The sequence below is a fragment of the Somniosus microcephalus genome, chromosome 2, assembly GCF_052327205.1.
Source record: "Somniosus microcephalus isolate GS21.2 chromosome 2, FLI_Smic_1.0, whole genome shotgun sequence".
Taxonomy (NCBI): domain Eukaryota; kingdom Metazoa; phylum Chordata; class Chondrichthyes; order Squaliformes; family Somniosidae; genus Somniosus; species Somniosus microcephalus.
In genome coordinates, this window is record NC_140988.1 from 260,039,156 (window position 1) to 260,059,521 (window position 20,366).

Genomic DNA, 20,366 nt, shown 5'->3' on the forward strand with positions numbered 1-20,366 from the left:
AAAACTGAAGTCAATGGGAATTGGGAGGGGGGGGGGGGGGGCGGAAACTCTCCACTGACTAGAGTCATACCTAGCACAAAGGAAGATGGTTGTGGTGGTTGGAGGTCAATCATCACAGCTCCAGGACATTGCTGCAGGAGTTTCTCAGGGCAATGCCCTGGGCCCAACCATCTTCAGCTGCTTCATCAATGACGTCCCCTCCATCATAAGGTCAGAAGTAGGGATGTTCGCTCATGACTGCAGTGTTCAGTGCCATTCGCAACTCCTCAGATAACGAAGCAGTCCATGCCCGCATGCAGCAAGACCTGGACGGCATTCAGACTTGGGCTGATAAGTGGCAGGTAACATTCGTGCCACAGAAGTGCCAGGCAATGACTAGCTCCAACAAGTGAGCGTCTAACCACCGCCCCTTGACATTCAACAGCATTATCATCACCGAATCCCACACCATCAATATCCTGGGAGGGGTCACCATTGGCTAGAAACTTAACTGGACCAGTCACATAAATACTGTGGCAACAAGAGCAGGTCAGAGGCTGGGTATTCTGCGGCGAGCGTCTCACTTCCTGGCTCCCCAAAGCCTTTCCATCATCTACCAGGCACAAGTAAGGAGTGTGATGGCATACTCTCCATTTGCCTGGATGAATGCTGCTACAACAACACTCAAGAAGCTCGACACCATCCAAGACAAAGCAGCCTGCTTGATTGGCACCACATTCACCACCTTAAACATTTACTCCCTCCACCACCGGCGTACCATGGCTGCAGTGTGTACCATCTACAAGATACACTGCATCAACTCGCCAAGGCTTCTCCGGCAGCACCTCCCAAGCCCGCGACTTCTACCACCTAGAAGGACAAGGGCAGCAGGGGCTTGGGAACACCACCACCTCCAAGTTGCCCTCCAAGTCACACATCATCCTGACTTGGAAGTATATCGCTGTTCCTTCATCGTCGCTGGGTCAAAATCCTGGAACTCCCTCCCTAACAGCACTGCGGGAGTCCCTTCACCACACGGACTGACGGACCACCTTCTCAAGGGCAACTAGGGATGGGTAATAAATGCTGGCCTTGCTAGCGATGCCCACATCCCATGAACGAATATTAAAAAAATTGGAGTGTCCTCGATGGGGTGAGAGCATGCACTAAGCGTTGCACAAACAGAGGCTCCACCTTTTGTAGATTTCTCAGTTTCTTGCATTGGAGATCCTTCAACATGGTGATGCTTCATGCATCAATATAACAAATTTCCTGAAACAATATATCATGACTCACTAGAGATAAAAAAAAATATTGCACAACTTTCCAATACTGAAAGATAAAGACCAGATATATTTGCCTACCACTTTATAAAATTCAAGTCACTTTGTTCTTCCTCACAAAAACCTGATACCTAGTTACTTGCATTATATTTACTTTCTGCTCTATCTCCCAAAGTATATTTGCAGTATTTGCTTAACATTGAAGGATTTTGTTTATTTTTCCATTCCCAAAATCTTAGTTATTTAAATAATTGAGATTTGCATTTCCGATGTCCTACTTCCCATGGTGGATTTGTAATTCTTGCTGGAGCTGTCGTTGGTGTTGCAGTAACCAGGGTGGTTGAAACCTCCAATAACTGTCAACTGAGCAAGTGGTCATTCACCAAAATCTCAGCATGGCTGACCAACCAACTATGGTCACAATGTGGGTGGTCAGTATCAATGCACCTCATAAATGGCTACCTCTGCCCTCTGCAAACATTGGTCCCACCGACCACACCTCCCCCCGCAACAAGACAAATTATTATCCAAATAGCATTACTTCAGTTTTATTCAGTGGTTTTAGCTGTATGTATTTTACATTTTTTCCTTGCTATTTGCATCTCAATTGTTACTTCCAAATTTATTTGTTCCAATACACTCTGGATATTTTCGTTTCAAAGAAGCAGTGTGAAAACTACATCCTATAAGATTAATTTCTCTCTCAGAATTTTTCGATAGCAAGTGACACCCAGGCCAAGGTACAAGCAGCCCAATGTACACGAATGCAAGATATTTTAAGATCGACAGATGTTAAACAGAGGTACAGTGACTGAAGTTCAGGGTATTCTCCTGTCTAATTAGAGCTATCATTGTCACTTCCTTTACTACAATAAATTCCCATTAAACAGCACCTTGAATGCAGAAGAAATGCCCCAAGATCCTTCACAGGTGAAAGCAGGAGTGGAAGCCAAGCCTTTGCAGGAGGGTTAGATGTGACCAAAAGCTTGGTCAAAGAGATCATTACGGGAAGGCTTTTTAAAGGTAACAAGGGAGGCAGAGAAGCCCATGAGTTTAGAGGGAGTTCCAAATAATAGGAACAAGGTGGCTAAAGGCTCTTCCACCAGAAGTGGGTGAGAGGGAGAGGGTGATGCTCATGGAACAGAGGGCAGGGGTGAACTGGAGAAAGTTTCAGAGGTAAGGTGGGAAAATGCAATGCAAGAGTAAGATATAGATTTTAAATTCTACTCATTGGGGAAAAATAGTCAGAGTAGGTTAGCAAGGACAGGGATGATGGAAGAGCAGATCTTAGTGTGAGAAAGGATATTAGAGAGAAAGGATATTAGAGACAAAGCTTCAGACTACTTAGTGTTTATGGAGAGAGTCATTTGATTCATTTCCAGCGGCGAGAGCGGGATCTGAAGAAGCAGTAAGATACAGTATTTAGAAAATCATAATACAATCAAGCAGAGTCAGCATGGTTTTATGAAAGGGAAATCATGTTTAACAAATTTGCTGAAGTTCTTTGAGGACGTAACGAGCAGGGTGGATAAAGGGGAACCAGTGGATGTGGTGTATTTGGATTTCCAGAAACATAGAAGATAGGAGCAGGAGTAGGCCATTCGGCCCTTCGAGCCTGCTCCGCCATTCAATGAGATCATGGCTGATCATCCAAATTCAGTACCCTGTCCCTGCCTTCTCCCCATATCCCTTGGTCCCTTTAGCCTCAAGAAATATATCCAACTCTTTCTTGAATATATTTAATGAACTGGCCTCCACCGCCCTCTGTGGCAGAGAATTCCACAGGTTCACCACTCTCTGGGTGAAGAAATTCCTCCTCATTTCAGTCCTAAATGGCTTACCCCTTATCATTAGACTATGACCCCTGGTTCTGGACTCCCCGGCCATCAGAAACATCCTTCCTGCATCTAGTCTGTCCAGACCTGACAGAATTTTATAGGTTTCAATGAGATCCCCTCTCAATCTTCTAAACTCCAGTGAGTATAAGCCCAATCGACACAATCTCTCTTCATACGTCATTCCTGCCATCCTAGGCATCAGCCTGGTGAATCTTCGCTGCTCTCCCTCCATGGCGAGAACGTCCTTCCTCAGGTAAGGTAACCAAAACTGCACACAATACTCAAGGTGTGGTCTCACCAAGGCCCTGTACAACTGTAGCAAGACATCCTTGTTCCTGTACTCGAACCCTCTTGCTACGAAGGCCAACATACCATTTGCCTTCTTAACCGCCTGCTGCACCTGCATGCTTACCTTCAGCGACTGGTGCACAATAACACCCAGGTCTCTTTGCACTTCCCCTTCTCTCAATCTATTGCCATTCAAATAATAATCTGCCTTCCTGTTTTTGTCACCAAAGTGGATAACCTCACATTTATCCACATTATAGTGCATTTGCCATGTTTCTGCCCAATCACCCAACCTGTCCAAATCGTACTGGAGTTTCACGACATCCTCCTCGCAGCTTACCCTCCCACCCAGCTTTGTGTCGTCTGCAAATTTGGAGATATTACATCCAATTCCCTCGTCCAGATCATTAATATATATTGTGAACAGCTGGGGTCCGAGGACTGAGCCTTGCGGTACCCCACTAGTCACTGCCTGCCACTCGGAAAACGACCCGTTTATTCCAACTCTTTGCTTTCTGTCCGCCAATCAGTTCTCTATCCAAGTCAATACCTTGCCCCCAATCCCATGTGCCTTAATTTTGCACGCAATCTCTTATGTGGGACCTTATCGAAAGCCTTCTGAAAGTCCAAATACACCACATCCACTGGTTCTCCCTTATCTATTTTACTAGTTACATCCTCAAAAAATTCCAGTAGATTAGTCAAGCATGATTTACCTTTTGTAAATCCATGTTGACTTTGTCCGATCCTGTCACTGCTTTCCAAGTGCTCTGCTATTACATCTTTTGTAATAGACTCTAGCATTTTCCCCACTACCGATGTCAGGCTTACCGGTCTATAATTCCCCACTTTTTCCTCTACCACCTTTTTTGAATAGTGGGGTAACATTCGCTACCCTCCAATCCATGGGTACCGTTCCAGAGTCTATCGAGTTCTGGAAGATGACCAGCAATGCATCTACTATCTCTAGGGCCACTTCCTTAAGTACCCTGGGATGTAGACCATCAGGCCCTGGGGATTTATCGGCCTTCAGTCCCATCAATTTTCCTAACACCATTTCCCTACAAATACTGATTTCTTTCAGTTCCTCCCTTTCATCAGACCCTATGTTCCCCGGCATCTCTGGGAGGTTATTTGTGTCCTCCTTTGTGAAGACAGAACCAAAGTATGTATTTAGTTGGTCTGCCATTTCCTTGTTGCCCATTATAAATTCCCCTGATTCTGATTGTAAGTGACCTACGCTTGACTTCACCAATCTTTTTCTCTTCACATATCTATAAAAGCTTTTACAGTCAGTTTTTATGTTCCCTGAAAGCTTACTCTCATACTCTATTTTCCCTTTCTTAATTAATCCCTTTGCCCTCCTTTGTTGACTCCTAAACTGCTCCCAATCCTCAGGATTATTGCTTTTTCTAGCCATTTTATATGTCCTCTCCTTGGATCTTATGCTATCCCTAATTTCCCTTGTTAGCCACGGTTGAGTCACCTTTTTTGTTTTATTTTTATGCCAAACTGGGATGAACAATTTCTGTAGCTCATCCATTCGGTCTTTGAATGTTTGCCATTGCCTATCCACCGTCAACCCTTTGAGTGCCATTCCCCAATCAATCCTACCCAACTCGCTCCTCAGACCATCGTAGTTTCCTTTATTTAAATTGAGGACCCTAGTCTCTGAGTCAACTACTTCATTCTCCATCTTAATGAAGAATTCGATCATATTATGATCGCTCCGACCCAAGGGGCCTCGTACAACAAGATTGCTAATTAATCCTTTCTCGTTACATAATACCCAGTCTAAGATGGCCTGATCTCTGGTTGGTTCCTCGACATATTGGTCCAGGAAACCATCCCGTAAACACTGCAGGAATTCCTCCTCCACAGTATTGTTACTAATTTGGTTGGCCCAATCTATATGTAGATTAAAGTCACCCATGATGACTGCTGTGCCCTTATTGCACGCTTCTTTAATTTCCCTTTTAATGCCATTCGATAAGGCGCCACATAAAAGGTTACTGCACAAGATAAGAGTTCACGGGGTTGGGGGTAATATATTAGCATGGATAGAGGATTGGCTAACTAACAGAAAACAGAGTCTGGATAAACGGGTCATTTTCCAGTTAGCAAACAGTAACTAGTGGGGTGCCACAGGGATCAGTGCTGGGGCCTCAACTATTTACAATCTACAGTATACTAATGACTTGGATGAAGGGACCGAGTGTAATGTAGCCAAATTTGCTGCTGATACAAAGATAGGTGGGAAAGCAAGTTGTGAAGAGGAAACAAAGAATCTGCAAAGGGATATGGACAGACTAAGTGAGTGGGCAAACATTTGGCAGATGGAGTATAATGTGGGAAAGTGTGAGGTTATCCACTTTGGTAAGAAAAATAAAAAAGCAAATTATTATTTAAATGGAGAGATTACAAAATGCTGCAGTACAGAGGGACCTGGGGGGTCCTTGTGCATGAAACACAAAAAGTTAGCATGCAGGTAAAGCAAGTTATTAAGAAGGCAAATGGAATGTTGGCCTTTATTGCAAGGAGGTTGGAGTACAAAAGCAGGGAAGTCCTGCTACAACTGTACAGGGTATTGGTGAGACCACACCTGGAGTACTGCGTACAGTTTTGGTCTCCTTATTTAAGGAGGGATAAAGTTGCATTGGAGGCAGTTCAGCGAAGGCTCACGAGGTTGATTCCTGAGATGAAGGGGTTGGCTTATGAAGAAAGGTTGAGCAGGTTGGGCCTATACTCATTGGAGTTTAGAAGAATGAGAGGTGATCTTATTGAAACATATAAAAGGTACTGAGGGGGCTCGACAAAGTAGATGCAGAGAAGATGTTTACCCTCATGGGGGCATCTAGAACTAGGGGGCATAGTTTCAGAATAAGGGGTCGCCCATTTAAAACGGTGATGAGGAGGAATTTCTTCTCTCAGAGGGTCGTAAATCTTTGGAATTCTCTTCCCCAGAGAGCTGTGGAGGCTGGGTTGTTGAATATATTTAAGGTGGAGATAGACAGATTTTTGAATGATAAGGGAGTGAAGGGTTATGGGGAGCAGGCAGGAAAATGGAGCTGAGCCCAAGATCAGATCAGCCAGGATCTCATTGAATGGCGGAGCAGGCTCGAAGGGCCAAATGGCCTACTCCTGCTCCTATTTCTTATGTTATGTTCTTTCTCTAACACTATGGAGGGTGTAAGTCAGGAGGCCAGCAAGATCATTGAAGTCAGCCTTGGTAATGGGTAAGATATAGGGCTTGAAACAGAGCTCTGGTTCGAACAGAATGCCACAGCAGCATGCAGTTTGGCTCAACCTGAGGGAGCAGCTGGAAAGGGGGATGGAGTCAATGACAAAGGCACAGAGCTTTTGACATGGCCAAAAACAATGGCTTTGTTCTTCTGTTCCACTGGAGGAAATTCTCCACTCATCCACAAAAATGGCAGACAAGTCAAGTCTGACTGCACAGATTTGGTCATGGGATTGAGGGAAGTACTGCAAAAGGTAGAATTGGATGCCATCAAATAACATATGGAGGTTGACCGCATGTCTGCTGATGTCGTCACAAAAGGGCAGCATGAAGCTGAGCATGCCAAAGATGTATCCTTGGGGAACTCAAGAGATGACATTACAGGAGCCCAGAAAAGAAGCTTAGTACTGAAGTGCCTAAAGATAGTCTAGCATCAGTCCTCCAAGAGAGTGGGACACATGCAGAACCTACAACTGCTGAGCAGCATTTCCTCACTTTTACTACACCTCTCACCCATCAATCTCTGTTGGATGTTAATAAGAATGGAGGGCAGCACTCTTTCAATGCTACACTCAAGTGCCAGCCTAGATTATGTTCTCAAGTCTCTGGAGTGGGGCTTGAATGCACAATCTCCTAACTCAGAGGTGAGAGTACTACTACTGCACTAAGTCTGATAACCTGAAGCTGAAATTCTGATTCAAATTCATCTTTTACATTAGCAAATGCTTTCCTGAACAGCCAGAATGGCAAGAATTAACGCTAAATAAAACAACGGGGGGGGGGGGGGGGGGGAAACTTCGGTATCGCCCCATTTGGAGCGCCATTATCGGCTGTGTGCAAAGTTCAGCACCTGGCACTAATTATCACCTCCGACAGCAAACTTGGCTTTTATCGCCCCTGGAGGGGATTGGAGCGCTAAATCAGGCACTTCACACCTGTCTTAAGGCGCAAAGGCCGAGGAGCGAGGCGCTACCTCAGAGCACTGGCGAAGCAAGGAAGAGCAAATCAAAATAAACCTGCAAAGTGCTGCTCAGTACTCAAAACTCCTTCACACAGCGTTGAAACTCTCCAGAAGTCTCTCTCTCTCTCACACACACACAGAATGCGTGGTGCAAAAATGGCACCGACAAAAACAGGCAGGAAGCGGTCGCCTTTCAATAGCGCTCCCCTAGTCCCTTTCTGACAGCATAACGCTCCCCTCAACCTGTCGTTGCTAGCGGCAGGCGGTAAGGTGGGGGCGCCACTCAATATCCGGTCCGGGACGCTGCGCACTCGACTGACGTCATGATCTGCCGGCGCAGGAGATCGTGGCGGTAGTGTTTAGCGCCGCCGCAAAATGTCTAGTTAATTTCGCGAGCGGCGCAAACATCGCCGCACCCGGGCGCAAGTTGCTTTGCGTCCCATTAGCGCCCTCAAGGCGCTAACGGGAGACGCAAACAACTGAATTTTTCCCCCCAGGTTTCCCTACTCAGCCTCGGAATTTCACGAGACACCTGGCTTGATCAGTTGGCCTTTTAATAAATTCTGTAGAGAGATTGTTATTCAGACAAATACTCTATGATGGTGAATTATTCTGGTATATTACTTTAAAAAGGAATTTTCACAAACCTTGCACAGCATCCTAAAACAGCTCATGCAATTTCTATTAATCAGTCTAAAGTTCATGATGATCTGTGTAGATACTCAAAAGAAACTAGTCTCTCTATATAGCCTTAAAATGAAACAACTTGATGTAATCTATAAAAATCTGAAATCTTATAGCAACTATAAATATAGCCAAAAAATTACTTCAAGGTTGTTTATAGCAAAAATACCTTTCAATGAAAGCAAAGTTCTTTCCAATGAATTGATGGCAGCTGTCTCCCCAGTACAGATCTGCTGTAAAAAAGTGTCAGTATGATGATTCCACAGGGAACAGGCAAAGCTGTAGATTCCTGATGCCAACTGCAATAAAAATAAAATGTTTTAGTTTATGGTTTGTTACCATAAAAGTTAGAGGGTATTATTAGAACACAAGGAAGATGATCACTTTAAAAATTACTGCCAATACATCATACTGCCTTTGATGCAGTTTACACATCTGGGTTTAATCTCTGAGGTGCATACAGGAACAACTTTGACATTTAGCTTGTATGCCCATACAACTCCCAGCTCACGTACCAATAGTTGTTCTTTTCAATTTTCAATTTTCTTTATTTCTTCCCTGCCTGCTCTTTTATTTTTATCCACTGTCTCCTTTCACTAGTTCCAACCATGAAGCAAAATGTAACCAAAATCAAAAATCTCCAACAGACTGCTAGTGAACAGTATCAAACCACTAAATGTGTCTCAAACAAAACAGGCTAAAGCAAAAGTAACAGGATTTGGTTAAAAGATAACACAGGAACAAATTATAAAAATTAAACAAATCCTAATTAATAACTCCACCATCTCCACAATGTGGTTTATTGTCCTGTTCCTTACCTTCTCAATCTAAATTCTCCAGTTAATACACAGAACTAAAAACCTGGTAGTTATCAAGTCACAAACTTTACAAACAGCATCAAAGTAAGTCTCTCAAAGGATATAGTGTAAATTAGTATAAAGTAAATTTAGATCATATACCACAACTGAGTTCTTGATACAAAGGATGATAATGTTTGGAATATGTTGGTAGGCAGGGTACTAGAATGTAGGTGTTTGCAAAACACAGTTGGATGCTGCAGCTGAAATACCGGAGAGATGAGCTTTGGTAGACTGAATTGCCTTTTCTTGTCCTTCATTTTTCTTACATTCTTATTCCATAAATTCTATAATAGAACATTAGTAATTCACAGCTTTGGTCTTGACGCATGCTTTCCTCTACAATGACCATTTTCTTGATGGACACAAGAGTATTTGCTTTAGCAAGCAGCAAATGCAACCAAGGTTGGAAAAGTAAACAGTTCCACCAGTAACTCAAATGTCAACAGTCCAGAGATGGAAAGCTGGTTTCAAAAAATTCTTTCCTTCTAAGGAATAGATATCAACTCCCACTGAAGAAACCATATTTTCCTACTGAGGTGGAATGCGCATAATTTAAGATATTTCCAGCTTTATTTATGCAGTTCAATTCTTCTTCTTCTTCTTAGAGACTCCCAAAACAAGCGCTCTAATCTGAGCTCTGACACGGCAAGAGAGCCCCAGATGGGCAGAGGAAACACTTCAAAGACACCCTCAAAGCCTCCTGAAAAAGTGCAACATCTCCAACTACACCTGGGAATCCCTGGCCCAAGACTGCACAAAGTGGAGGAGAAGCATCCGGGAAGGCGCCGCTCGAGTCTCTTCGCCGGGAGCAAGCAGAAGCCAAGCGCAAGCAGCGCACGTCAGCCCAAGCACCCCACCCCCCCCCCCCCCACCCTGTCAACCACCATCTGCCCCACCTGTGACAGAGACTGTAAGTCCCGCATTGGACTCAGTCACCTGAGAACTCATTTTTAATGTAGAAGCAAGTCATCCTCAGTTCCAAGGGATTGCCTTAGAAGAAGTTCAATACGAGAGTTACCAGCCTACCGTTCTCATCAGTCATTCATGGTTCATATTTAAGATCTTATCCAGAATCTTAATTTTGAGAAAGGTGGGCAGAGCAATTAAAAGATACAAGTTAGTTTTTAATATCTCACAGTTTTGAACTATACAATTTTTGAGTAGACTTGGGAGTGCGCTTCATAAGTTCAGAAACACTGTGGAGCAGTAGCAAATTGACTTGCATTTAAAGACACATACAGCTTTTGCAAGCTACTTCTCAAATTGAAATGTTTAATGTTCTCTCTTTCTCTTGAAGGCACTGGCTCATGCTGGAGTACAGTTCCAAAGATGCCAGGAGGTCTTCAGCACCTCATCCATATGGCATTCTTCACACAAGCTAAGCCACAGGCCCGCCACTGACCTCAAAGGAAGCTGCCCACAGAGATCTCGTAATCCGAGAACTTTTTACCTTTCTCGTCGCGCAATTGATTGTAGCGTTGTGCAATGGGAATCCCAAGCGGAGAGCTGGAGTGACATCAACAAGCTGTCTAAGCAGCCAATCACATTGAAGAATTCTCTCAGACACAAACCAGGAAATGAAAAGCACTGAATTATCCGCACATTCTAAAAATGTTAGAGAGCGAAATAAAGATTCGGACATACATTGGGGTTAAGGTAGAAGCTGAAATATCATGAACAAACTTTAAAATAATGGAGAAATTTGACACTCCACAAATATAAAAATTAGTTTTTCAGGGCCAGAACGTTTGTTTAGCAGTCAATACACTGTCAAAACCCCAGTTACACCTATTCCAACAAGGCTCAACACTTCATGGGGTATGAGGTATTTAACAACAATATTAGCGCTGAAAAGCTCAAGTTTTTGTCCATTCCACTGATTGCCGGCTGGGGGGGGGGGCCACAGTGCAGCCTGTGTCAGAACAGTGAATGAATGACCATAACTTCATGATTTCCATGTTTCAATGCGCATGCGGTAAATCCTGAAGTCACGGTCAGTTTCAGTGGGGTAATGATGGCGAATGCCAACAGTTCACAGTCATTACCCGCCATAAAATCTGGGCATACGAAAGGCTGATATTTAGAGATATCTAGTAGACAAGAATCATATACACATAAATTCAAGTGTAGCCATTGACCAATAATATTACCCATAATTACTCCTGGGTAACTAAAAAGCGAAGACTTGCTCAAAATGCAGCCACGAGGACAGTCAAAAGCAGTTTCGACTGAACTTCGATAACAAACAGCCACAGACTGCAAGTGAAGGTCAAATCATTAAATAACATATTATGATGCTAAGTAGAAATTAGAATTCGCTTAACAAAACTAATTGCAAGAATATTTAAAGGATAATTAGTATAAGGACATAAAATGAGAGAGATCATGGAAGTTAATCTATTTATCTGGTAGATTAAAGTGAGATAGTCTGGATACCTCAAGACTAGTGAAACAGCGCTGATATGGGCCCTTGGTGTAGAAAGGCCTTGTACCAGGGAGGCAGGAAATGAAAGATATGGTAAATTCCAATGGGGTGAAGAACTATAAACAAGATAACAAGACAGCAGAACAGGGTTGACTTAAAAATACTGGAATGGCGGGATGCTACCTTAGTCTGAGTGACAATGGTATTTTGACTATTAGAACCAATTAAAAAAGGTGATTTTGTTAAAGACCATATATGGACACTGGCCAATCCAACTTCTGATAAGAAAAGCGTTAAAACCTCGATACGCAAAGAACAACTTTACGCAGACTTACTGCGAGAACAAAGGAACAGACTTAAGATGACGTCATCTGTGTCCGAGAGGTTCCAGAGACCAAGAGCTGCGAGCTACTCGTTAAAACTATCGCCTTTTGTTAAGTATTGATTACGCTGTAAGCGTAATCAATCTTGATCTATTGCTCAAACATACTGGCTGCTGCCTATTGGTGTCTTGTCCAAGAACTCAGAGATCATTAAGATCTTACAGGGGCCATGGATTCTTGACAAACTAAACAAGAGAGAGAGAAACATCACAGCTGGGCTCAATAGATCACCCAGCATCTACATAGGAGTTAACAGATAGCATTTAGGAATGAGAACCCCGATTTTCAGAACCTACATTAATTTGCAACTTCAGGAAGGATGTCAAGGCCATGGAGTGTGTGCACAAGAGGTGAGCAGTTTTAGTTATGAGGAGAGACGAGAGAAACTGAAGCTCTTCTCATTAGAAATGAGAAGGTTAAGAGGAGAACTGATAGAGGCGTTCAATATTATGTTACGTATTCAATATTACGTATGTAGAGGGCTGTTGCGATATGGAATAACCTATCATAAACTGTGGTGGAAACAGAAGCATTCAATGTTGCTGAATGGATAGCTCGAGAGGTGCAACAGGCCAATGGGCTGAACTGCTTCCTATCCTGTGAAATTCTACAATGCTCGGTTAATGAACCTAAACAAATTGTACTTCGAATGATGCATTGAAATTTGACAAAAATTAGCTTAGCAGTTTTATCCAGAATCTTCAAAGAATTTTAGCCATGATCTAAGTGAACAGAGTAAAATAGCTCTCAATTCTGTCTGAGAAAAAAATGCTTCCATTGAAAATTATTGCTCAGCCCCTGATAACATAAGAAATAGGAGCAGGAGTAGGCCATTTGGCCCCCAGAGCCTGCTCCGCCATTCAATAAGATCATGGCTGATCCGATCTTGGCCTCAACTCCACGTTCCCGCCCCCTCCCCATAACCCTCGACTCCCCTGTAGCTCAAATATCTGTCCATCTCCACCTTAAATATATTCAATGACTCTGCCTCCACAGCTCTCTGGGGTAGAGAATTTCAAAGATTCACAACCCTCAGAAGAAATTCCTCCTCATCTGTTTTAAATGGGCGACCCCTTATCCTGAAACTGTGCCCCCAAGTTCTAGATTTCCCCATGAGAGCAAACATCCTCTCAGCAGCTACCCTGTCAAGCCCCTCAGAATCTTATATGTTTCAATAAGATCACCTCTCATTCTTCTAAACTCCAATGAGTATAGGCCCAACTTGCTCAACCTTTTTTCATAAGACAACCCCTTCATCTCGGGAATCAACCTGGTGAACCTTCTCTGAACTGCCTCCAATGCAAATATATCCCTCCTTAAATAAGAGGACCAAAACTGCATGCAGTACTCCAGGTGTGGTCTCACCAGTGCCCTGTACAGTTGTAACAAGACTTCCCTACTTTTATACTCCATCCCCCTTTGCAATAAGGGCCAACAATCCATTTGCCTTCCTAATTACTTGCTGTACCTGCATGCTAACTTTGTGTTTAATATTCGAGGACGCCCAGATACCTCTGTACCGCAGCATTTTGTAGTCTCTCTCCATTTAATAATTTGCTTTTTTATTCTTCCTACCAAAGTGGATAACCTCACATTTTCCCACATTAAACTCCATCTGCCAAATTTTTGCCCACTCACTTAACCTATCTATATCCCTTTGCAGACTCTGTGTCCTCCTCACAACTTACTTTCCCACCTATCTTTCCATCAGCAGCAAATTTGGCTACAGTACACTCAAGTCCCTTCATCCAAGTCATTAATATAGATTGTAAATAGTTGAGGCCCTAGCACTGATCCCTGACATTTATCTAACATACTGTGACAAGGCCAGAGTATGTTAGAAAAATAATGGAGCAGCTTTTGATTTGTGTTTACAAACATTAGATCAGCTTAATAATGTAAAAGTGTAAGTTTCCTTTTAAAATCCAATTCTACCATTCAATGCTAGCACACCGAGCTGAAGATTAATGGTACATTCATTTACAAGTTTCGCATTAGTGTTGAGCGGTTATGGTTTCACACCAAGACGACATTTGCATTGTAATTCAGGCACCACTGACTCCAAAGCAAAGCAGAAGAGGGCTAACTGCTCCAAGGAGTCTCACTTCTCTACAGAACCAGATCTTGCCCCGACTCCAGATTCCAGCAGCATGCACCTATAACTGCAGTATTAGTGCAAAGTGGCTTTGTTTCACACCAATGCTGCAATTATAGTGTGAAAGTACCTGAATGTAATACAAGCAGAGCACCACTACATAACTTTTCAAAGCAGTTTTCCCCTAAACCAAGTTAATTTATAATATTCACAAATCCTCAGATAATGAAGCAGTCCAAGCCCGCATGCAATAAGACCTGGACGATGTTCAGGCTTGGACCGATAAGTGGCCGGTAACATTCGCGCCACACAAGTGTCAGGCAATGACTATCTCCAACAAGCGAGAGTCTAACCACCGCCCCTTGACATTCAATGGCATTACCATCGCCGAATCGTCCACCATCAACGTTCTGGGGGACAACATTTACCAGAACTTAACTGGACCAGCCACATAAATACTGTGGCAACAAGAGGTGGTCAGAGGCTAGGTATTCGGTGGCGAGCGTCTCACCTCCTGACTCCACAAAGCCTTTCGACCATCTACAAGGCACAAGTAAGGAGTGTGATGGAATACTCGTCACTTGCCTGGATGAGCGCAACTCCAACTACACTCAAAAAGCTCGACACCATCCAGGACAAAGCAGCCCGCTTGATTGGCACCCCATCCACCACCTTAAACATTCCCTGTCTCCACCACCGGCGTACCGTGGCTGCAGTGTGTACCATCTACAAGATGCACTGCAGCAACTCGCCAAGGTTTCTTCGGCAGCACCTCCCAAACCTGCGACCTCTTCCATCTAGAAGGACAAGGGCAGCAGGCGCATGGGAACACCACCACCTCCAGGTCACACACCATCTTGACTTAGAAGTATATCACCGATCCTTCATCGTCACTAGATCAAAATCCTGGAACTCCCTCCCTAACAGCACTGTGGGAGTACCTTCACCACACGGACTGCAGTGGTTCAAGAAGGCGGCTCACCACCACCTTCTGAAGGGCAATTAGGGATGTGCAATAAATGCTGGCCTTGCCAGCGACGCCCACATCCCACAAAAACAAATAGAAAAAAAATGCACTATTTTTGTAGAACATTGTTTCTCCATACAAAATAAAATGAAATAGCAGAAAATGAAGATTTCTTCAATGCCACCATGACTCCAGCGGCAGCGGGACCCTAGAGAAAGCGGAGCGGCCATAAAAGAGCGTTGCAGAGGAGGCCCGACACCGGAGTGCTGCGAGTTGGGAAAGGGTCCAAGAGTGGGAGCAGTCAAACAACAACAACTGCGAAACCGCTAAAGTGACATCATATCCAGGGAAGGAGCTGATTGGTAAGTAGGACCTGGTGAGTATTTCTACAGTCCAGTCGTTGAAGTAAAAGTAAGGTCTCTAGTTTAGAGTAAGTGGTGTTTAAAGGGAAGGTCCCTAGTGTATTTAATATTCTTTAATTTAAAGGAAGTAAAGGGAGTAAATTAAGGGTAGGACGTGGCAGGGCAGCTCGGCGTGCTCCTCTTGTGCTATGTGGGAAGTCAGGCACACTTTAGGTGTCCAGGGCGAACACATGTGCAGGAAGTATCTCCAGCTGCAGCTACTCGAAATCCACATTTTGGAGCTGGAGCTGGAGTCACTGTGGAGCATCCGCGAAGCTGAGATCTTCGTGGATAGCACAATTAACGAGGTGGTCACACCGCAGGTAAAAAGTGCATAGGCAGGCAGGGAATGGGTGACCGCCAGAGTAAAACTAGGAAGGTAGTGCAGGAGTCCCCTGGGTCCATCTCCCTCTCTAACAGATTTTCCATTTTGTACACTGCTGGGGGAGATGGTTTCTCAGGGGAATGCAGCAAGAGCCAAGTCCATGGCACTACGAGTGGCTCAGCTGCACAGGAAGGGAGGAAAATGAGTGGGAGAGCAATAGTGATAGGGGATTCTATCGTAAGGGGAACAGATAGACATTTCTGTGGCCGCAGACGTGACTCCAGGATGGTATGTTGCCTCCCTGGTGCCAGGGTCAAGAACGTCACTGAACGGCTGCAGGGCATTCTGAAGGGGGAGGGCGAACAGTCAGAGATCGTGGTTCACATTGGTACTAACAACATAGGTAGAAAGAGGGATGAGGTCCTGCAACAAGAATTTAGGGAGCAAGGTAGCAGATTAAAAAGCAGGACATCAAAGGCTGTAATCTCTGGATTACTCCCGGTGCCACGTGCTAGTGAAGGATAGAGCAGATGAATGCGTGGCTAAAGTTGGAGCAGGAGGGAGGGCTTTAGTTTCCTGCATCACTGGGTCTGCTTCTGGGGAAGGTAGGACCTGTAAAAGTCAGACGGGTTGCACCTGAACCGGAACGGGACCAACATCCTTGCGGGGAGGTTTGCTAGTACTGTTGGGGTGGTTTAAACTAACTTGGCAGGGGGATGGGATACGATACGGAGTGGAGCTACAGTAGGGGGTGATTCACAGCCAAATACAGAGGAAAAAACAAGTCAGCCTGGAAGGCAGAACAAATATATAACGGCACAAGGGAGTATATCAAGGCTGGATGGCATTTATTTTAATGCAAGGAGTCTTGCGAGTAAGGCAGATGAATTGAAGGTGTTGATGAACACATGGGAGTATGATATTGTTGAGGGAGGGGCAGGGCTGGCGGTTCAATATTCCGGGGCATAGAATCTTCAGGCGAGACAGAGGGGGGGTTTAAAAGAGGGGGTGTCGCAATATTAATCAAGGCGTCAATTACTGCTGTAAGGAGGGTGATATACCTATCAATTCATTCCATGAAAAGCGACGAATTAAGATAGTAACTATAGGTTTTTATTGGCTAAATAACAGAGCCCACCCTCGTGGGTGATCGGTTCCAACAAGGAAGAATACTAGCCAAGCGGTCACCTTTATACATGGGCAAGCAGGCGGAGCCATGGGCGGAGTCAGCTGAGGTACGCCTAGGTATAACAGCGTGCGTGGCAAGAGGTAACCTTGTGTAGTGATAACAACAGTGTAAACAGTGATAACAGCAGTGTAACAATAGTGAACGGTTGTGAACGATAACAGTGGTTTACCACATTCACCCCTTGTTTAAAATTGAGTCCGGCGGGGTGAAGTGTACTACCAGTTCGTGTATGTCAGTCTATCAGGAGGCCTCGTAAGCCTTTCTGACCGGCGCAGCAGCGGCGGCGCAGTATCCGATGTTAATGCTGGTGTCTGCGTGGTCGACGAAGGCCCCTGGGGTTCCGGCATGCCGCCTACAGGAGCTGGATTTGGGGGAGTGGTGGGGGACAACGGTGGTGTCTCAGGGGTGCCCGAGGGTGCGACGTCTCGCAAGGAGACTGTGTCCTCCCGCCCGTCTGGGTATTCCACATAGGCATACTGGGGGTTGGCGTGCAGGAGGTTCACCCTCTCAACCAGGGGGTCCGTTTTATGGGTCCTCACGTGCTTCCGCAGCAGGACGGGCCCCGGAGAAGTCAGCCATGTTGGTAGCGAGGTTCCCGTAGTCGACTTCCTGGGGAAAACGAACATTTGCTCATGAGGGGTGGCGTTAATGGCGGTACAAAGCAGTGACCGGATGGAATGGAGCGCTGCCGGGAGGACTTCCTGCCAGCGAAAGGTTGGGAGGCCCTTAGACTTTAGGGCTAAGAGGACGGCCTTCCAAACTGTCGCGTTCTCTCTTTCCACCTGGCCGTTCCCCCGGGGGTTGTAGCTGGTGGTCCTGCTCGCAGCAATACCTCTCGCGAGCAGGAACTGGCGAAGTTCCTCGCTCATGAAGGATGAGCCCCGGTCGCTATGTATATAGTTCGGGAACCCGAACAAGGCGAAGAGGTCGTTCAGGCATTTGATGACCGTGGTACTGGTCATGTCTGGGCAGGGGATGGCGAAGGGGAAACGGGAGTACTCGTTAATAATGTTGAGGAAGTACACATTACGGTCAGAGGACGGGAGGGGCCCCTTAAAATCGATGCTCAAGCGCTCGAAGGGGCGGGTGGCCTTGATCAGGCTTGCTCTGTCCGGCCTATAGAAATGCGGTTTGCATTCGGCACAGACTTGGCAGTTCCTGGTCATGGTCCTGACCACCTCGATGGAGTAGGGCAGGTTGCGGGCCTTAATGAAGTGGTAAAGTCTAGTGACCCCGGGGTGGCAGGGGTCGTTGTGGAGGGTCCGCAGTCTATCACCTTGCACGTTGGCGCATGTACCTTGTGATAGAGCATCTGGGGGCTCGTTGAGTTTACCAGGCCGGTACAAGATATCGTACTCGTAGGTGGAGAGCTCAATTCTCCACCTCAAGATCTTGTCGTTCTTGATTTTGCCCCTCAGCTTGTTATTAAACATAAAAGCAACCGAACGTTGGTCGGTGAGGAGGGTAAATCGTTTGCCTGCCAGGTAATGCCTCCAGCGTCGTACCGCTTCCACAATCGCCTGGGCCTCCTTCTCGACAGAAGAGTGTCGGATCTCAGGGCCCTGGAGGGTCCTTGAGAAGAAGGCCACAGGTCTCCCCGCCTGGTTAAGGGTTGCAGCTAGGGCGAAGTCGGATGCATCGCTCTCCACTTGGAAAGGGATGGACTCATCCACTGTGTGCATTGTGGCCTTCGCAATGTCTCCTTTTATGAGGGAGAAGGCTGCGCATGCTTCTGCTGTCAGGGGGAAGGAGGTGGACTTCATGAGGGGTCTGGCTTTGTCCGCATAATTGGGCATCCATTGGGCATAGTAAGCGAAGAGCCCCAGGGTTCTCTTCAGTGCCTTTTGACAGTGGGGAAGGGGAAGCTCCATGAGGGGGCGCATTCTTTCGGGGTCGGGGCCGATGACTCCGTTCTCTACTACGCAGCCGAGGATGGCACACATTTCTCCTTATTGTAAGTGAGATTCAGCCGTTGGGCCGTACGGAGGAATTAACATCGTGGTCCTGCTGGTCGTGGCCGCAGATGGTGACGTTATCTAGATAAGGAAACGTGGCCTGCAGCGCGTTCTGGTCAACCATCCGGTCCATCTCCCTTTGGAAGACCGAAACCCCGTTGGTGACGCCGAAGGGAACCCTAAGGAAGTGGTAGAGGCGGCCATTCGCCTCGAAGGCGGTATACTGGCGGTCCTCAGGGCGGATAGGGAGTTGGTGATAGGCCGACTTAAGGTCGATGGTGGAGAATACCCGGTACTGTGCAATCTGGTTGACCATGTCAGATATGCGGGGGAGGGGGGTATGCGTCCAGCTAGGTGTACCGGTTTATGGTTTGGCTGTAGTCGATGACCAGGCGGTTTTTATTGCCAGTCTTAACGACTACGACCTGGGCACGCCAGGGGCTGGTGCTCCCCTCGGTGATGCCCTCCTTCAGGAGACGCTGCACCTCATAGCTAATAAAAGCTCTGTCCCCGGCGCTGTACCGCCTGCTCTTGGTAGCGACGGGTTTACAGTCGCGGGTGAGGTTAGCGAACAAGGAGGGGGGCGGGACTTTGAGAGTGGAGAGGCCGCAGGTGGTATGCGGCGGGCGGTTTAAAAACTGCTGGTTGTAGACTGAGTGGGGGGAGGGGTCCACCGTATGCCAAAGTGACACTTTGGAGGTGGCATTGGAAATCCAGCCCTAGTAGGACGGCAGCGCAGAGCTGGGGCAGGACGAGAAGTTTAAAGTTTTTATATTCCATGCCCCTAACCGACAGGGTCACCACACAGTATCCGCTGACGTCTGTTGAATGGGACTTCGACGCCATCGAGATCCGATGGCGCGTTGGCCGGACAGTGAGGGAGTAGCAGCGCATCGTGTCTGAGTGAATAAAACTCTCCATGCTCCCGCTGTCGAACAGGCAGGTCGTGGCGTGGCCGTTTACCTCGATGTCCATCATGGACCTGGACAGATGATGCGGGAGAGCTTGGTCAAGCGTGACGGAGGCCAGTGTATGGCTGAGTGAGCTGCTGTCATCGGCAGGTGAGGCGGTGGTCGGGTCTGGAGACAACATGGCGGCAGAGTGCGGCGAACAAAATGGCGGAGAAGATGGCCGCCCCCACGACTCATGAGGCACTGCTGGCGTCTGGGGCCTTGATCAAAGATGGCCACCCCCACGACTCACATGAGGCACTGCTGGCGTCTGTGGCCTTGATCAAAGATGGCCGCCCCCACAACTCACATGAGGCACTGCTGGTGTCTGTGGCTTTCCCTCTGCAGGCGTTCGCGAAGTGGCCTTTTTTTCTGCAGCCGGAGCAGGTCGCGTTCCTTGCAGGGCAGCGCGCCCTTTGATGTCTCGCCTGGCCACAGAAATAGCAGCTGGCGGCCCGATCGCGGGGCTCCGCTGCCGCAGCAGGTCCCGGGGGTGGCGGTCCCGATCGATTCCGGGACACCGACGCCGTAGTAGGTCCCAG

General features: G+C 46.4%; 1 protein-coding gene across 1 annotated transcript in view; it reads right to left on the reverse strand.

Moving 5' to 3' along the window:
- The window catches only part of ipo11 (importin 11), an 880,228-nt gene that overhangs the window by 742,371 nt on the left and 117,491 nt on the right, over positions 1–20,366 (reverse strand). The window contains exon 6 of the mRNA XM_085965921.1: positions 8,444–8,573. Coding sequence (XP_085822047.1) covers positions 8,444–8,573 — 130 coding nt within the window. The remainder of the gene's footprint in view (positions 1–8,443; positions 8,574–20,366) is intronic.